The following is a 20,241-nucleotide window of genomic DNA, read 5'->3' on the forward strand; positions in this document are numbered from 1 at the left end:
CTGGGGTGCCTGGCCAGCCTGGGTGAAGGGCTGATGGCTGTTTGCAGGCTGGCACAGCCGCTTCAGGGTGGGGGTCCCTGCTGGGGTACCTGGCCAGCCTGGGTGAGGGGCTGAGGGCTGTTTTCAGGCTGGCCACAGCCCCTTCAGGTTGGGGGGGTCCTGCTGGGGTGCCTGGTCAGTCTGGGTGAGGGGCTGATGGCTGTTTGCAGGCTGGCCACGGCCCCTAGCCACCCCAGCTCCCAGTGGAGGCTGGCTGGAAGCAGGTATCTGGGATTTATTTACCTTCTATAATTGAAACTTTGTTGCCTTCAGCGGAGGCTACAGCCAGCCAAGGGCAGGCAGGAAACTTGGCTTCCTCTATGGCTGGGGCAACCAAGCCTCCTGCTTGCTCCAGCTCTGTGGATGCCAGTCGCCATCCTGTTTGGGTTAATTTGCATACAGTCACCTGATTGTCTGGTGGGCGTGGCTTGGGCATAGCAAAGGTACGGTCAATTTGCATGTTTCTCTTTTATTAGATTAGATTTTAGAAATCTTCTCAAATCACCTCAGATCTACTAAACAAACAAAGAAACAAACTGTGAATAGCAGCTTTATTTTTTAATCGTGAAAAAAATGGAAACAACCAAAATGTCTCTTAATAGTACCTCAGATCTACTAAACAAACAAAGAAACAAACAGAACTGTGAATAGCAGCTTTATTTTTTAATTGTGAAAAAAATGGAAACAACCAAAATGTCTCTTAATAGGGCTGGGGCAACCAAGCCTCCTGCTTGTTCCAGCTTCATGGCTGCCAGCATCCTGGTTGGGTTAATTTGCATACAGTCACTCTGATTGGCTGGTGGGCGTGGCTTGGGGCATAGCAAAGGGACGGTCAATTTGCATGCTTCTCTTTTATTAGATTAGATTTTAGAAATCTTCTCAAATCACCTCAGATCTACTAAACAAACAAAGAAACAAACTGTGAATAGCAGCTTTATTTTTTAATCGTGAAAAAAATGGAAACAACCAAAATGTCTCTTAATAGGTCAATGGATAAACAAACTGATGTATCCATATCATGGATTACTGCTCAGCAGTAAAAAGAAATGAACCATTGCTACTCACAACTTGGGTGGATATCTCCAAGTTCACTCTAAGCTGAGTGGAAAAGCACCCTTTCAAAAGGTCACATGATATGTAATTCCACCTGTATAACATTCTAGAAGGGCACAATTACAGAAATGAACAGCAACTAAATGGTTGTCAGGGATGTGGTCACCTTTCTCCCTGAGAGGTGGGTGGCTGTAACTGTAAAAGTATTTCAATGAGGTAATCATTTCTTATGTGAATCTACATATTTGTACCAATATTGAATTCCTGGTTTTGATATCACCCCATAATTATGTAAGATGTAACCCAGTGTGGGAAACTGGTTAAAGGGTACATGGGTCCTCTCAATACTCTCTTTGTAGCTTTTTGTGAAGCTATAAGTATTTCAAATTAAAAAATAAAATAAAACACAAAAGAACTGCCATAGTTTTTGAAAGTGATGTCTAGTTTTTAATTTCTTAGGTATTTCAACCTTATTTCATCATTTATTGCTTCTTTATTTTGTGGTGATATGGATTAGTAAAGCTTTTTTTTACCATCATATACTTTTATTGCTGAAATGACAAAAGAAAAGATGAAAGTGAAAAAGTTAAGGTAATGAAGATATTCATTATCTCCTACTCTACAAGAAGTTAATTTAAAAAATCACTTTAAGGGTAAATATTTTAGTAGCCAAGAACTTGTATAAATGGATGCATATGTAAATATTTATAAAATAACTTTAATGTCAGTTCTATTTTGAACATTTTAATGGATCATTATAATGAAAAATAATGGAGTTTGCATATTCATGTCAATTTGTATTTTTAAGGATGTAATCTTTATACATTTAGAAATTTGAATTATTCACAGGTTACCTTTTTACACAAGTCATGTTGAACTTTAATGTTTGCTTTATGAAAATGACATTTTAGATTCCCATAGTCCATAATGAATTATGAAAGAATTAAGTTAATACTTAATTTTTTATCAGTTCTAAGCAAAACTATTACATTTAAATTTCATTCAGAATGTTTTACTTGGTTGCCCCTGAATTAATATCCATTGATGTAAATAATATATACATATATTTTTAATATACATGCCCAGGAATTAATCATAAAACTGAATAAAATATTCCTATGTAGAATTTCCTCAACATAAGTCCAAGTCTTTTTTTTTTTTTTAATCTTGTGAAGTCCCTATTTGGAGGTAGATATAAGCCTTTTATTTATTAGTTTATTCAGACTACAAGTAAACTTTTTTCCTTCATTTTTGGGGTATGTTTTATAATTGATGTATCACCTGTTTGGACCGGGTATGACTACATTTATGTGGAGTCCACATAATAATCCCTGTTTTCACATTTAAACTTGAATCTTACTCCTTTACTTGAAACTTGCTCCTTAGTAAAATGCGTTTTACCCCTTTGTTAAAAGGGGCGGTGGTCAGGCAGAAAGGGATCCTATGAGCTCACCTCTCCTTTGACTGGCAGAGTCTAACCTCCATTCAGTAGAATGTGCACTGACCTCCCCGCCCACTTGAGAAGTTCTCTGAACAGAGCTGCAATAAAGCCCTGGCAAGACTCCTTGTAAAGCTAATCTACTAGGATGTCTGTAGAAGGCAGAGCCGGCTTGTTGACAAGAGCTATTGCCTGGCCTTCCCTGAATCAATACCCCACCAAGGAACAGAAAGAAAACAGGAGCCCCAGAAGCAGAGGCAGCTGCGGATGTGTGGTCACATCGTACAGTCAGCCAGGGGCCCTCTCGCCTCTCGCCCACCCCTTCATGCAGCCACGTCAGGTGGGATGCATCTGTTTGTGTTTTAATATATTGTCTTTACACATCTCAGCCCTTAGAGAATTTGGAAATAAGCACTCATGCTAGTTACTACTACCATTTTTCACAGATAATACTGAATGTATTTTCTTTTGCCTTTCAACATATTAAGTCTTTTACATAAAAATCTCTTGGGTATTATTTTGTTTTGGAATTGTGTCCTATTTCTTTGCTCTATTTAATAGTTTTGTATATCCTGCCAGTTACTCTTGCTTTCCTACATCTCCTTTAAGAGAAAACTATTTTGCACATATCAACCATGACAAACAGTGAAGGGCCAATTATATATAGTAAAAAAAAAAATGTGAAACCTTATTTATGATAGTTTCAGAGTCATTTTCAGCTCATATAACAATGGATTTTCAAATGTAAAGTCATATGTCTCTGTCTATTCATCCTCATATTAATATGTGTATAAAGTACTTTTATTTGGTTGACAGACTGTCACTGAATTCTAAATGAACAAATGCAATGCATGCATTTTTCATAACGTAATGATATTTCTTCTCATTATTTGGTAGCACAATAATTCTCCTTACATGTCTATTCTGATTATGTTGTGTGTTTTCCAAACTAAAGATAGTAGGTGTTATCTCCTTCCCTTAACTAATAGTTAGTCTTGTCTAATTTATTACCTTGACAGACTCTACCAAACACGAGTAGGGGCACATTCATCATCATATTGAGAAAATTTTACTCTGGCTTGAAAATTATGCAACTGCTAAAAGAAAAGCCAGAACCAAGTAAACTATGATTAACAACCCTCCTAAAAATCCACAATTTTTAAAAAGTCATCATTTTATAGACTTTTTCAGACAAAATATATTGTCCTGTAGTTTAATCAGTTTTATTTTCTATATTCTCTCCATTAAGGTGAAAAAAAAAATCATCCCTGGTAGAAATGGTTTCCCCTATTTACTTCATGTTCTCCCTTTTTATTAATCCAATAATAAAAGTTTGGTGAGAAATTTAATCTTCTATACATTCAAAGTAACAAAATTGACCTGATACATTAAGCCAAAGCAATATAAATTTAAAGCAATATTTCACTAACATACTTTTAACATATTTTTCATTGAGAACAATATGACTCAAAATGTTCTTTTGTAACCAGTTTTCTTGTGAATAATTAATGAAGAGCAATTTTCCAAAGACTGAAAACTGACATTCTCATGGTGAATATTTTATATTTATTTACTCACAGCTCCAAAATATAAGCAATATATTTGTACAGCATATCCTTCATAGCCTTGCTTTCTTTGTCATATTTTTAACACCTGTTGAACTGATAAAATATGCACAAAGTAAAGGAATTCACTTCAAGTTTATATATGTAAGGACTCACAGTCCAACAATTCAAACTTACAATTCTTAGGGAGAATTAAAACTTTGCAATATTAAGTAGAATCGTGCATTTCTTTTAGTAAATGTTAACAAAGTTATTCTGCCAGAATTTTCAGTATTTTAAAATAAAACAAGCAATAGTAGTTTTATGATGCAGTAACCCATTGCAGGGTAGCAGATTATTTCCAATAGTCTAAACTGAAATCAGCACAGATGGTTATCATGGACAAAGGTATTACAAATTACAGAGAGCAATGCTTTCAGCATAATCTAACTCCTACACACCACATGGATGAATCTGAAAAACACAATGTTAAGGAAAGCAGTCACACACAAAAATCCTATCTTTTGATTCTACTTGAGTATTTTCAAAATAGGCAAAGCTAAAACACAGTTTTAGGGCTGTAAGCTTGTGTAGTAACACTATAAAGAGAAGCAAGAAATAATTACTACAAAAGTTACAACAGTTATCTCTGGGGAAAGGAGAGGGGACGGGAGTCGGGGAGGGGCAGGGGAGGACTTCTAGGGCCTTCAGCTGGCCTATCTCTTGATTGGACTAGTGAGTGCATGAGTGTTTACTATGTGATAAACCAGTGAGCCTCACATCTTCATTTTTGTTCACTTTATACATATCTTTACAATTTAAAAAAGGTTAAGCATAGAAAAAATTGGGACATGACCTTATATTAATTTCTGAGAATACTAAGTCTGATGTAATGATGTTCCCTGCCATTGAAAACATTTTAAACTATAAGATAATACTCCTGTTTTAAAAAGTGTTATTTACCCTGCCCTGGCCTATGTGGCTCAGCTGGTTGGAGCATAGTCCTGTCCACCAAAAGGTGTCTGGTTTGATAAGGGTTGGGGTGCATGTGAGAGGCAACTGGTGGATGTTTCTCTTTCACATTGATGTTTTTCTCCCTCTGTCTCTTTCCCCTCCTCTGTCTGAAGTCAATTTTTTTAAAAAAAAGTGTTGTTTATTCCATTAAGTCTGCTAACAAACTTTTAGTATAATTCTCCAAATGTGTGGGTTTGAGAGAAGGGGAAGGGGGGCACTGAGAGGAGGGGTCAGAAAAGAATAAAGAATCGTACCGATGGGCTGAAGATGAATAGGCGTGCCCTCTCCAAGTTATCTCTCTCTATATTACAGCATCAGGAAAAGAAAGGCTGCCCAGGATAAATTTAGAGCTCGGAACAAAGATACCTTTGTATCATGATGCTAATGGAAGGGACTTGTGCAATCTAGCTGTTGCCAATAATGGAATAAAAGTCTAGCTCTTACTAATGCTGGAATAAACTTGTAGTGCCCTAATTCTTGGAACTCCCGTGATCGATTTGATAATAGGTACCTCGGCTTTTCAGCTCTGCTGGAGTTACAAGGTGATGTGTTGAGAGTCCTCTCATTTCCTTCCCTCAAAATATTAATCTTAGGCAAGGATTGATAAATGTCCTCGCACACATAGTTTATTATAGATGTAGGTTGTATCCCCTTAAGTCAGCGGTTCCCTTTGGGGGTCGAACGACCCTTTCACAGGCATCGCCTAAAACCATCGGAAAACACATATATAATTATATATTTGTTTGTGATTAATCACTATGCTTTAATTATGTTCAATTTGTAACAATGAAAATACATCCTGCATATCAGATATTTACATTATGATTCATAACAGTAGCAAAATTACAGTTATGAAGTAGCAACGAAAATAATTTTATGGTTGGGGGTCACCACAACATGAGGAACTGTATTAAAGGGTCGTGGCCTTAGGAAGGTTGAGAACCACTGCTTTAAGTGGACATACTATAAAATTGATCAGTTTGAGATAACATACCTGGAGTTCTGCCTCACGCCACAGTGAAGATTGCAGCACCTCCTCATGCTTAATATGAGTTACAAGGTGATGTGTTGAGAGTCCTCTCATTTCCTTCCCTCAAAATATTAATCTTAGGCAAGGATTGATAAATGTCCTCGCACACATAGTTTATTATAGATGTAGGTTGTATCCCCTTAAGTCAGCGGTTCCCTTTGGGGGTCGAACGACCCTTTCACAGGCATCGCCTAAAACCATCGGAAAACACATATATAATTATATATTTGTTTGTGATTAATCACTATGCTTTAATTATGTTCAATTTGTAACAATGAAAATACATCCTGCATATCAGATATTTACATTACAATTCATAACAGTAGCAAAATTACAGTTATGAAGTAGCAACGAAAATAATTTTATGGTTGGGGGTCACCACAACATGAGGAACTGTATTAAAGGGTCGCGGCATTAGGAAGGTTGAGAACCACTGCTCTTGGACATACTATAAAATTGATCAGTTTGAGATAATATACCTGGAGTTCTGCCTCACGCCACAGTGAAGATTGCAGCACCTCCTCATGCTTAATATTTTGTGGGTCAAGCTGTTGCAAAATGGCGTGTGAATAAAAACTGGCCTATTTTAGAGCTATAATAAGATTGTCAAACACTTAATCATACGACTTCTGGTTATCTGCTGTAATAGGTATAATTCTCTGAGATTTAAAATAAAACCGCAAAGCTACCAAAACTTAATGTTAAATAAAATAGAACTGATTATTACTTCTAGTTGGCCTACCCGCTCTTCCTTAGTTGAAAGGAAAAAGTAGAAATAAAAGCCTTTTTATTGAAAAGAATTTGGAAAGTCAAGACAACTCTTTTCGATTCAAATCTTTGTAAGTAGACAAAGGAAAGATAATGGTATAGCTGTCAGCAGATGCCTGACACTGGAAGGAGAGTGTCATTATAATCCAGGAGCTAACAATATCTTCAAAGGTCATCACTCAGGTACAAAAATGAAGGTCATTTGTCCATTGACCTCCGCCTGGGCTTTCAGTCTAAAAGCTTGGCAACTCAGAACTCTATTCAGTATTTAACATGTCAAATCCTCCACGATGGGCGAGGTAGAAGATGTCATTATTTGCAAAATGCCTTCAGAAGGTGAACTCACATGAAATGTCAAGAGACTGAAAGCCTGGTTTTAAGCTGAGGATGTTAACATGAGAGGTGGAGATTTGTGTTAACGGAGAGGGGCCATCGGAAGCTAACTGTGATGGCCGTGGTGCTTCAGGAGTCAGAATGCCTGAAATGAAGCATGTTGTAGAGTGAAGCATTGTCATCCATCCACATAGGGTTCTGACATTGAACATGTGTTCCTTCCGTTTTGTTCACAGGCTCATCTTGTGGCAGCTTTTGAAAAGAGTTTAGGGAATATGACTGGCCGACTGCAAAGTCTTACCATGACAGCGGAACAAAAGGTATGTCCAGGAATTGCCACTGGGGCTTACAGTAAGACGGCAAGTTGCATAGGATGTTTAAACCTATTACCTGAGATGTTGCTCCTTAAAAAAAATACTGCAGAACATCCACCCTGTGATAAATTGGAGCAATGACAAGGTAAAGCCTTTGCATATTTTCACCTAAGGATTTTTGATTCAGATTAATCCATATTGGAACACACACACATATGCACACACATGCAGTTTTTTCTAGGGGATCTATTGTTTTAACTCTGACTGCAACTATTAAGTTACAACTATTATTATTAACTATTTCAGCTATTAAGAAAGATAAATAAATGTAGAGGAGGAGAGTTAGACTATTTTAGGCACAATTTGTTATGCAGTTGATAAAATTGCACTCTGACAAGAATTTTCACAAATGCCATGCAGAAGACCTGTGGCTGAGATACACACGAAGAAGGCCTGGAACAGGTGTTAGGATTCTAAGGGCTTTAGGTTACAGCTCCTATTGGACAAGGGACAATCCTGTGTAATTTTTTTTAGTAAAAAAGGACTAGTTGGCACCTGGGGATGCTGTCTTTTAAGTAAAATTAAATATACCAAAAACTTAAAAAAATAAACATGAAGGACTTTATGAATTAGAAAAAGGAATACTAAAAAGGAAGAAACACAGAATTTTATTCACAAAAGCAGAAGGATCAACATTTACATGCTTCCTAGAAACAGCCTAGACATTTTCTATTTGATGACCAGTAACTTACTCTGCCATTAGCGTGGTGGCCCTAACCTGAGTCTGGATGGGTGTCAGAGATACGTGAAGTTTCTCAAATTGTATGAAAATGTTTTTTAAAACTGCATGTGTGTATAATGTAAGCAGATGTCTACAGTTTTCATCTAATGCTCAAAGAGATTCATAATCTAAAAGGTTTTGGATATTTCCAGAATCACTATATCTATCTACAGGGATGCCTTCTATTTTGTCTTTAGTCCTATAAAGTGTGTTATAGTAAAATTAACACACACACACACACACACACACACACACACACACACACACGGAATGAAGAGCCCAATTAAACCAAAAGAGAAAATCAAATAGTCCTATAATTGCCTGCTATAATTAGCAAACTGTATTCTATTTGCCCTTATCTTCCTTTCTCCTATTTCATAGCTTTCTTCTGCCCATGAAAGAGAACTCTGTCCATCCCTGTCAAACCTGATCTGCAAGGGAAGATAACAAAGTCCTTTTAAGACATAAATGGTGTCTTAATCTTTTTTGGATGGGGGTTACCATTTACCTCTTCACTGTGTAACCTAAGAAGTCAGCAAACATAATTACGAGGGCCTTTCAGGACACCCGAATGGGAAAGAATGGAAACCTCAGAGCCCAAGAGGCTTGGGTGTGAATCTCAGTGGAATCTTCCTTTTCTGACCCTCACAGTCATCATTTTAAATTGGGGCTTAAACAACTACTTTGCAGAAGAATTAGGAGGAGTAAGTGAGATACTATAATAATGTCACATGCAGTGGACAATCAACAAAGGTTACCTTCTTTTACATTTCTCTGCTTTTTCCCTTTTAAAAATGTAAGAGAAACAAACTCACCATTGGTCATATGCCAGGCATATTGCTGGAAATCTTGAAGAAGTTCCAATTAATATATTTTTGCCCCCATATTTCTTTCAACTCTTTTTTATTTGTAAGTAAATATCTCATAGAAATTGGGAGAAAATATGCTGGTCTGTTAATTTATAATGCCTATGACTAATGCCTGGATATTTTAAAATATATCTCCACAAAACAAGGAATTTTATAATTTATGCACCCATTATCCTTAAAGTAAAGATAAAGTAAATCTATTAAATATTCTCAGAAGATACAATAATGTGTGAAATTGCCCTTGCCATTTTTTTTAACTGATGGCTCTTCTCTAATTGAAAGCTGTACACACACGTTATTAACCATGTTAGTAATCTGAGATTTATAACTTGCCTATTTCCAAATGGTTTTGATATTCTTATAAAATTCATTGCAATATGCTGTAGCACAATTCAGTGACAGAATCTAGTGAAACTCAGTGGAGGGATATATCTAACAAGATGCCCGAGCCTGTATAATTACTGCCTCAAGCACTGAACTGAAATGAACATCAGGGACACGAAGGCACAAAGCAAGACTGCTGGGCAAGTTCAGTTCTCATTCTCTGAGCAGAACATAATTTAGATCGAGGAGATAAACTTTGTGGCACTGAATTCAAGAACAAATGTATTGTAAAATTTTTCAAATTGAGGTCATGGAATAACAAAAGACAAAATCACTGTTCAAATAGGCATTTCTCTAAAAGCTGAGGGCATAACATTTAATCACATTTCAGTAAAGCCATTTCTTCAGGGAGCTGAGATAAAAGGGTCTATTGCTCTCTGGTGACCCAACAATCCCGAGGAAAAGATTAGAGAATTCAGAGCAGAGTTCCTGGTGTTCTATGGTGTGTTCAGTGTCCATTTAGTCATTCACCCCAGTTGTACTGAATTTCTACTCTATATGAGGAACTGTTCTAGCTTCTAAGAATTCAGTATGTGTGTGTGTGCACGCACACACACACACACACACACTATTTACATCCCATTTTATCAGTGGTTATAATGTAAAATAGATTTTTATTCTAGTAGGTAACACACTAAATAAAACTATAGTTAAAACATGGGATTTTAGGTGAAGATAAGCACCACTGAAAAATTTAAAAGTGAGAATGAGCACATTGGGAAGCAAGGTAGGATGCTAATATATAAAGAAAAAAAGGCAGGTCCTGGCCAGGTAACTCAGTTGGTTAGAATGTTGCCCAATATACCAAGGTTTCTGGTTCTATCCTCAGTCAGGACACATACAAGAATCAACCAATGAATGCATAAATAAGTGGAACGACAAATTGAAGTTTCTTTCTCCCTTTCTCTCTCCTTCTCCCTCCCCGCCCCTCTCAAATCAATTTAAAAACAAAAGGCCAAGGTGGTTACATGCTCTTGGTTCCATACTTAATAGAGAGATTAAACTAGGATTCAAGGCCAAGTCTTCTGGCTTATTATGGCTCTAAAGTATGATTTTCACAATCAGCTGTCATTAATAGTCTGAAAACTATATCAAAATTTTAGTTCCCTGTATGGACCTAAATCACTCCCTTCAATAGTGTCCTAAAATCATTCCCTGTTTCCAAAAGCCAAATCAGGCTGATTTTCTTGCTTTTCCTGTTAGGTGCCTGAACACTGCTTTTAGAGACTTATATCCTGGTAAGAAAGAAAAGCACATGCATGAATAATTCAGGAGGCAGAATGTTTGGGAGACAGTTAGAATACAACAGAATAGAAACCTGAGCGTTCTTACAGGGGACCTTTGCACCTTCCCGCGGGTTTCAGAGCAGAAGTGGCAGGGGAGCCTTGTCAGGTTCTGGGAGGATGAAAAAATTAACCTGAGGAAATGGAGGACTGGATGTCGTAGAGGAAGGAGCACCATGAGCATGAGCAGCCACGAGGGAAATTATTGGAGACATTAAGGAAAAAAGTAGGAATGTGGAAGAAAATGTGGAACTAAGGCTAGGAAAATATATAAGAATCTGGTCTTGCCCTAACCGGCTGCCATTCAAAGGTTTTTGACAGTGGACTAATGTGATAAAAGTTAGTGAAAATCAGCTTAGCAGTATTTCCCAATAGTTTAACAGCATAACCTGTAGCCACTGGAAGACCACATGTTATATAATTGCAAGTCCAATGGTAGGGTATTTGTTAATGATGCTAGCTGGTGTGTGAAATTATCTTTAGGAATTGCCCTAAAAGTAAGGCTCAACATATTGTGATAGTGACATAGTTTGATCAAGGATTTACCTGGATTACAAATTCTAAGATTCTTTCAGAGAAGTAAGACCAAATGCCCTGAGATGTTTATGAGATGGAATGACTTCTTTTCTCTGTATCTGGATGGGTATAGCTATGTACCATTTTTGTCAGATTTGAAAAAAATGGCAGTCGAATTGTTGTTTGGAGCTTTGTTTTCTTACAGAATGCCAGTTGAGAAAGGCTGAAATACAAGTCAACAAAACGGCACAGATTCTGCAAATCTATATTTTCATGATTTACAAATCTATGTTTTTACAGAACTACTGCTAAATCCTTGTGAAATTATTAAAGCTCTCCTCATAATCAGAAGACTTTCAAATCAGTTCCCTATAGCTGTCGTTCCAGGGATAACTAGAACATATATTAAGGTGGGCTAAGTTAGTCTCATTCGGAGGTCAGAGTGATGGAGCTCAGATATTGATCCTTATGGTATCTAGAACATCTAGGGTTTGTTCTTTCTTACATCTCCGTGAAACCACTTTTTCACGGCGACTAGACAAATAGAAACTTAAACCTTAAAAATGCGAAAATCCAAAGCGAAGTCTCTGGAAACAGATCATGTAGACGCTAAAAATTTAGTAGTTAAAATGGGTCTTGATGTTAACTCCTACAAGTTCAGGTTAAAATACTTTTTTTATCTTGAATTGTTTTTAAAATTTTATTACTAGGGTCATAAAATATATTCACTAGCCCTTTATGACATAGAATGATTTGAATCCATAAGATATTTATTGATTCAAGTTACTTTACTGACATTTGGTGAATTTTGTTTATTTAGTTAGAACCAGGGCTAGCCAGGTTCTTTCAGTAGAAAAATTCATGATTTTAAGCCACATATAAAGGGGTGAGGGGGTGTGGTATATTCAAAAGAACTACAGCTTGATAGTGTGATAATAACTGAGTGTCAATGTGAGGAAGTGAAAGACAGGTTTAGTAGAAATTTTTAAGATCCTAGCCTAGAAGTTGTCAAGTTGGTTGATGAGAGATTTGTTGCCAAGCTTGTGGGATACTCAACAAGGCCTGTGACCAGGAGAGATTTACAAAGAGGTCAGGTATAGTAAGGACATTAGGTGGGAACACTAAGCAAGGCTAGTGTTATAACATAATGTTTTATCATTTTTTTGAAGCATTTCAAGTCTGGCTTTCATAATTTAGCTTCAGAGATACATATAAAACAGAAGAGGCACTGACTCTATCCAGCTTCTTTTACACAAGAAATTCTAATGGAAAACTGGAGTCTTACATAGTCAGCGGGTTTTTGGGGCATCATTATCTTGAATGGTTCATTGTAGATAAATGAATTTTTTTTTTGATTCTCAGGTTTTAAAATACCACTTGGCCTTTAAGAGTGAGGAAGGATATTTAAAGCAAAGATGGGAAATCATATGGAAAGAGAAATATGGTTCTAGTTGGAGTGAAGTCTAAATGGGTCTCTACTGAAATAAGAAAGAAGGAAGGAATTTTTGCACATATGGAGAGAGAACTAGTTCAGGCTAGAAAAGATTTTCAATGTAGAACTTCATTATATATTTAATTAAAGAGGATGAAATAAGTGCTTATTTATACTTATAAAGCTATCCTAAAAATTTACTAACATGAATTTGGTAGACTAATATTTTCACAGATGTGATTTTCCCAAGTTATATAAAGAATAGTCCTTACCTGGTTATTCTTCCTTTGGGTTTATTGTGTCACACTGCATAACAACTAGTCTACTAATATGTGCTATTGTAAACAAGACACTCTATCCAGCAAAGCTATCAATTATCATAGAAGGTCAGATAAAGAGCTTCACAGACAAGAAAAAGCTAACGGTGTTCACCACCAAACCAGTATTACATGAAATGTTAAAGGATGTTCTTTAAGATAAAGAAGGGGAAAAGAAGATAAAAAAATATAAACAATAAAATGGCAATAAATACATATCTATCAACAATTGAATCTAAAAATAAACAAACAAGGAACCTAATGAACAAAATAAACTGATGAATAATATAGAAGCAGAGGCATGGAAATATGGAACAGACTGACAAAACTCAGAGGGGAGGGAAGAAGAGTGCGGGAAGAGATTAATAAAAAAATTTGTATGCATATATACATTACCCATGGGCACAGACAATAGGGTGGTGAAGGCCTGGGGCAGGGTGGGATGGGGTGGAGGAGGGGAATGGAGGAAAGGGTGGACACCTGTAATACTCTCAACATAAATATATATTTTAAAAATCAAGAAAAAAAGATACTTAATATTAGAAAGTGACTATTCTTCTATCTCATATTAAACACAATTTTCTAAAAAAGCAACATGTCCTGAATATTCTACTTCTAATCTTTTCAAAACATTGACATTGAAATAAGTCAGCTAACTCATAAAATTAAGCAAAAATGTTTAGACATTTGTATAAGATCCCATTTCTATGTTTCCTATTTAAACCTAAAACCAATGTTCTAGCAGACTTTTAATTCACAATACAAGCACTATTGATTCTAAATTCAAGAATGAAAATCTGATTTCTATTGATATTTAATGCATGGTTATAACATTACTATTTTAATTATGTGATTCATTAAATATGCACCACACATATCTTTTTGTGAATAAATTTCTGAACGCAGAATGAATTTTAAGTAAACATTTTATCTCTTGGAAGATTTATTTTAAATAAAAGTAAATTACATTTTGGTAAACATTCTGTTACTTGTTGGGCAAGGACAGAATATAGACAGAACTTGGAGAGACTGAGAAATTATGATAAATTGGATCTGAATTTTGTGTATGACGTTGGAAACTTTCCACAAACATGATCTTTTTCTTTTTGATAAACAAATACAAATGAAATTACAGTCAAGTGTTGGAAGATCCCTCTACAAATCCAGGAGGTTGTATTGATTTTTTATTATGACATTCTTTGACTTTTAAGCTATTAGAGGTCTATAAAAGGGTTTTTTTTAAATCTGTTATCTGTTAGGAATATGTCAGATATCTAATGAAAATAGATATAGGAGGCACCAGGTATCTATTCCAAACCTGGATCTCATTTCAATTAGCATCATCTATCTTTTTTTGTAAGTGTGTAAGGTTAGAATCATCACTGACATTCCCATGTATGTAGCAGTTTCCTTCAAAGGCAGTTGTCATAATCCTACCTTTTTTGTATACTCTGGGAAGCCTTGAGTAGGGATAAACTATTTACCTTGGGATGAAGAACCCAAGCCTGATTCTGCCAGAGATGCTAGAGAAAATGATGAATGACAAATATATCATCAAGGAATCCTCCCTATAAGAGGCTGACAGGGATTCTAATTTTTAGGATTGCCATCACTGCCAAGAAGGATATTTCTTGTTTTTGAGCTCCAGATGGAAATATTGCCTATGCTGCAAAAGCACTCTCATTCTTTTTTTTCTTTGTTATCTTTCTCATGGTGTATCATATCTGGTAAAATAAATTTACTTAAACAAATGTGAAAGATTAAATTTATCCAGGGATTTTCCTTGGGCCATATCTTAAAATTACCTAAGTTCCTTGAAAAATAGATGTTTTATAAAAATTTGATTTTTAAACTTTTTTTGTAATTTAACTATTTATAAGGACTGTCTAATACATGTATTTTTATTCACTTTTTAAAAATTCCTATGTTTTTTGGCTTGGTGAAATTTGGTCTCCATATAAGGAATTTTATTGGATGAAAAGTATCAAAATTTAAAGTGATCTTGAATATGCCAGAAGAATTTAATAAGATTGCATTTAATAGGAATGAGTTATGGATGAGTTCCATGTTTTATACTTGAATATAAAGAATCCATCCCCCAAGTGCTAAATACAGGAAGGAAAATCTAAAATCACTTATTTGACAAAAACGTGGGATTTCTAGTTGACAGTAAGTGCAATATGGTGCACCAGAACATACTGATATTTAACTATGCAATTTGACCACAGATTGAATGAATACGTTTGGTATAAAATAAGCAATGTGATATCATGCTTTATGTTGTACTGTTCAGCTCTGGTGCCACCCTTTGAAAAGAATAAGGACTATTCAGATCATATTTATAAGAAAATAATCAAGAAAATTTTTTAATTCTCCTTTACATTTAACTAAGTAATAAGTTGTCAAATACAACTTGACAAGGTGAGCCAAATATCCATATCTCCCAGGGCATTAGCATGACATAAAATCAAACCCATTGGATGGTGAATTTTGAACAACAGGGACAGTTTACTTTTCTATCTAGGGATTAAAGCTTCTAAACTTTTTGTTTCACAGGAGTCTGAACTCATAGAACTAAGAGAAACCATTGAAATGCTGAAGGCCCAGAATTCTGCTGCCCAGGCTGCCATCCAGGGAGCCCTAAATGGTCCAGATCACCCTCCTAAAGGTATAGTTAGAAATATTGCCATTTTGCATCCAATACATTAGTCCTTTATTTACTAATTGGATAAAAGCTGCTTTTACTCAGTGACTTTTTTTTTTATAATGAATATTTGGTATTAATGTAGTCCGAATCTCAGAATTTAAGAGGGGCTTTCACTGTAAAATAATTTTTAAACTGACCTTAAAGAATTAGCTTCTATAGTTATATACACATTTCTCTTCACTTGATTTGGTGAAGGTGGGGATGAGTGATTGGTTAATGCATTTATATCTGACCTCAAGCAAAATAAACCCAGTAAGGAGTATGAAAATGTAGATCTATATAAAAAATAAAATCAAAGTACAAAGTAGTGGGTTTAGGGGGAGCAACTCATCTGGGAGGTAAGGGCAGTAAAAATGTACACATTTGTAGAGAATTTTAAAACAGTAAGACAATGACTGAACGTTGGTGTTTTTCATTATTACTATGCAGCAACAATTCTAAACAATGATGCAATCATTTTCTCTGCCACCACCTGTGATGAGCTCCTGATGGAAATATTGCCTATAACTGAAAAAAATGCTCTATATTAATATCTTATTCCTTTTTTACATAAATTCCTCTTATGCACATTCCAACTCTTTTCAATAGCATTCAGTATGCTCACCTCTTTACCTAAATTCTGAATGCCTATCATCTCTTTTCCCATTTCCAGATTAATACTGGGAAATTTTTTTAAAAATATATTTTATTGATTTTTTACAGAGAGGAAGGGAGAAAGAGAGAGAGTTAGAAACATCAATGAGAGAGAAACATCAATCAGCTGCCTCCTGCACACCTCCCACTGGGGATGTGCCCGCAACCAAGGTACATGCCCTTGACTGGAATTGAACCTGGGAACCTTCAGTCTGTAGGCCGACGCTCTATCCACTGAGCCAAACCAGTTAGGGCAATTCTGGGAAATTTTTATGGAATCTTTCAATGTCTTCAGCAGTCAGTCACACTCAGACCACTGGAATGTTGCTTCTCTTCTCACCACTCCACCAAAATTGTTCCCTTCAGGATCAATAATGACTTATATGACATTAAATTCAGTAAAACACTGAAAATTCTTATTGCATTTGACATGGTAACAGCATTTGATACTAATGCCTATTCCTTCCTACTTGAAACATTTTTTTTCTAATGTTCATGACATCCACATTCCTAGTTTTTCTTCTGCTTCTTTGAAATCTCTTTTAAAGTTTCTCTTGTAGGTTCACTTGTTTGTATCCATTTGTTAAATGTTGGTATTTCTTTGGACCCGGTCCTAAACTCTCTTCCATTATGATTTTTTTATATTACGATTCTCTCCATCCTATCTAAAATTTTCTACAAAATCATCTAGTGCTCTAGCTTTGTCATTTATGTGTTGCCAACTGTCAAATCTATCTCTTCAATCTAGGCTCATCTCTTGAGTTACAGATCTGTATATACAGTTGCCGAAGAGAGAACTCCATTTAGTTACCTTTGGATGTCTGTGTGTCAGCTTTAACTCGACATCTCCAAATTTGAAATTGTCATCTTCTCTCACACACCTGCTTTGCCGTCAGTGTTTCTTGCCTCAGTAAATGGCACCTTTCTTATAGCCAGAAATCTACTAGTATATGTCACATATAAATCCCCCTCTCCTCACTTAAGAAATTGTCAAATTGATTCCACCCCTTGACTATCTCTTGGATCTGTTCCCCCTTTCCCTGATCCTACTCTCAACATCCCTCATCTCCTCCCTGAATCATGACCAGAAACTCCTAAAGCCTTCCTGCTCTTCATCTTACACCACTTCACCTCACTCTTCACACTGTAGCTAGAGCAGTTGTCCAACAACATATATCTCCATACATGTATCTCATATTGTCTTTAGGATGAAATACAAACACCTTAGCTTGACACAATCTCTCTTTTTCAGCTTCATTTAGTCAATAAATATTTATTGATTACCAATCATGTGCTAGACACTGTTCCAGACCTTGCTTTTTTGTCAGATTGCATATTTTATATTTCACCTACCCTGAACATCTTCCAATTCTTCACAAGTACTTTATATATTCTGTTTATATTCTGCTTGGAACTTTCTACCCTGTTTGTGAAGCATAAAAACTTTTTGAGACCTTGCAAGAATTAGCCTAAATATGCCTCCTTGACCCTTAAACTGGATGAGGTCCTGTTGTGATGGGTTTCTTGAAATAACTGTACTTCCCCCATCAAAATGTGCATTATACTGTGATGCCTTGATTTATTTAATGTACTGCCTCTCCTGCTCTATTGTAGGGTGGTATGTTTTCTTAATCCTAGTGGCTGTGATGATGCCTTGCCTATGAAAGGTGCTTATTCAAATTTTATAGAAAAGAATATAATTTTTAAAACATAATTTAAATTTTAGGAAAACAATTATATAAAATGAGACATACTAGTTCTCTAGAGACTACTTCTGTTAAGAATTTAGCAACTTTGCATGTGGGGGAGTTGGTTACATGCTGCATGGAAAATTACTGCATATTTAAAGCTTATCTTAGAGCTATAACAAAGCAGCTTATGTTCTAAATCTTCACGTCCTAAATAGGTCCAGAAGGGATTTTAAAAAGCTTAATCCTTTCTTCAACACAGTGCAAGTCACTGAAGTAAAACTTTCTGGGAGGATTTCTTTTATCTTAGGCAACAGGTAGCTTAATGTTTCTACTAGAATTAAAAAATAGGAATTTCTTGGCTCAAAAATGGGGAAAGGGTGCCTAAAGTAAATACAAGTGATACAAACTGGTCAAAAAAGATTTAAACATAATTTGACAAGATTTAAAACTGACAAAAACAAATAGTTGCACAAATAGTTATAAAGGGTTCAATATAGGTATATAGGATATTAAAATTCAATATTAAAATCAATGAACACAAATTGTATATGGAGAAACTACACAGCAAATTGGACTTATTATGTATATTTTCTTGGGTTATTAAGGTGATTGTATAGGCTATACATTTGTCTTCTTAAATATATAATAAAGTTTTTGAGACCTTTAAGATTTTTATGTAAGGAAAAAATTTAAAATGTAATCTTAAGTTATGTATTTGGAGTGAGGCAGCACTTTTATAGACAGATCAAACTATGGTAAAATCACATAGTAATTTATAAAGTTATGTTAACTTTATACTTTCTCTATATTTGTGCATCACATTTATTAACAAAGCCTGACAAATAATAGTAGTCTATAATAGAATAAATTTATTTATTTATTCACAAACATTATCTGAGCATCTGCTGTGTATTAGGCACTCTGTTTGATCTTGAAAGACAAAGATAAAAAAAAGAGAGAGAGAGAGCCAGTGTACTCAAGGGCTCACAATCCATTCTAACAAAAGGTAATTTATGTATATTATATATAACAATTATGACTTTATAACTAAATAATTGCTATAAGGCTGAAAGGTAAAGGTAGTGGAAATTTGTGTTTATATTTTTCAAAACCTGCTGTTGCTTTTTAAGTCACTACCTCTGTGCATAAACATGGAATAGTATTTCCTTAAAATATACCAAGTACAATTTGACAAAACATGTATTAAATTGCAGTCAACAGTAAATAATTTTTAGAAATATCAGGCAAACATAGTTGTGTTGAATGACTAATAAGAATAAATTTATTCAACGAGTACTTATTGATCGCCAATCACATGCGATACTGACTATAAAATGGTAAACAAAATAGAAATAGCCTTTGTCTTCATCAATTTTTGATCTGTAGGAGAGCAGAAAATAAACAATTGTGATCACTGGTGTAGCTAATGTGCATGCCCAAGTAGTTCTAAGTTCTAAAATAGATGAGAATAGGTGTCAGAGAGAGTGAGGGCACCAGGAAACCTACTGCAGGTGGCATAGTCAGGAAAGGCCTCTCTAATTAGCAACAAGTGAGAGATCCAAGGAGTAAGTACCACGTCATATTTTAAAATGAGAGAGGAATATTTAAGAAGGGTCTTGAGACAGAAAATAGATTTTAGTGCCTTTATGAAATTAATACAAGGAAGGTAATGAGCAAAGATATAAAGCGAATAGAACCAGAATGGAGAATAAGTAGTGACCAGATTACTGAGGGACTTTTAGGCCATATTTAGGAATCTAAATTATTTTTATTCCTATTAAAATGAGAATCTATTGAAAAGTATTAAGTGAGGGAGTGATAAGGAAGTTTTTCTTTTAAAAAGATTTCCCAGCTACTGTGTGTAGAATGGTACGCTGCGATAAAAAAGAAGGAATTCTTACCATAGATGGAACTGGAGAGCATTATGCTAAGCAAAATAAGCCAGTCAGAGAAAGATAAATATCACATGATCCCACTCATTTGTGGGATATAATGAACAACATAAATTGATGAACAAAAACAGATCCAGAGACAGAGGAGCATCTATCAGACCATAAAACCTCAGAGGGAAGGTAGGGGAGGGTGGGGGTAAGGG

The 20,241-nt window shown here is 35.4% G+C and overlaps 1 protein-coding gene across 7 annotated transcripts in view; it reads left to right on the top strand.

Moving 5' to 3' along the window:
* NAV3 (neuron navigator 3) overlaps positions 1 to 20,241 on the top strand; it is an 832,279-nt gene that overhangs the window by 767,202 nt on the left and 44,836 nt on the right. For all 7 annotated transcript variants that reach the window (XM_014531666.1, XM_005884144.2, XM_014531665.1 and 4 more), the window contains 2 exons: positions 7,456 to 7,539; positions 15,672 to 15,783. In XM_014531666.1, coding sequence (XP_014387152.1) covers positions 7,456 to 7,539; positions 15,672 to 15,783 — 196 coding nt within the window. The remainder of the gene's footprint in view (positions 1 to 7,455; positions 7,540 to 15,671; positions 15,784 to 20,241) is intronic.

The sequence above is a fragment of the Myotis brandtii genome, unplaced genomic scaffold, assembly GCF_000412655.1.
Source record: "Myotis brandtii unplaced genomic scaffold, ASM41265v1 scaffold82, whole genome shotgun sequence".
NCBI classification, from domain to species: Eukaryota; Metazoa; Chordata; class Mammalia; order Chiroptera; family Vespertilionidae; genus Myotis; species Myotis brandtii.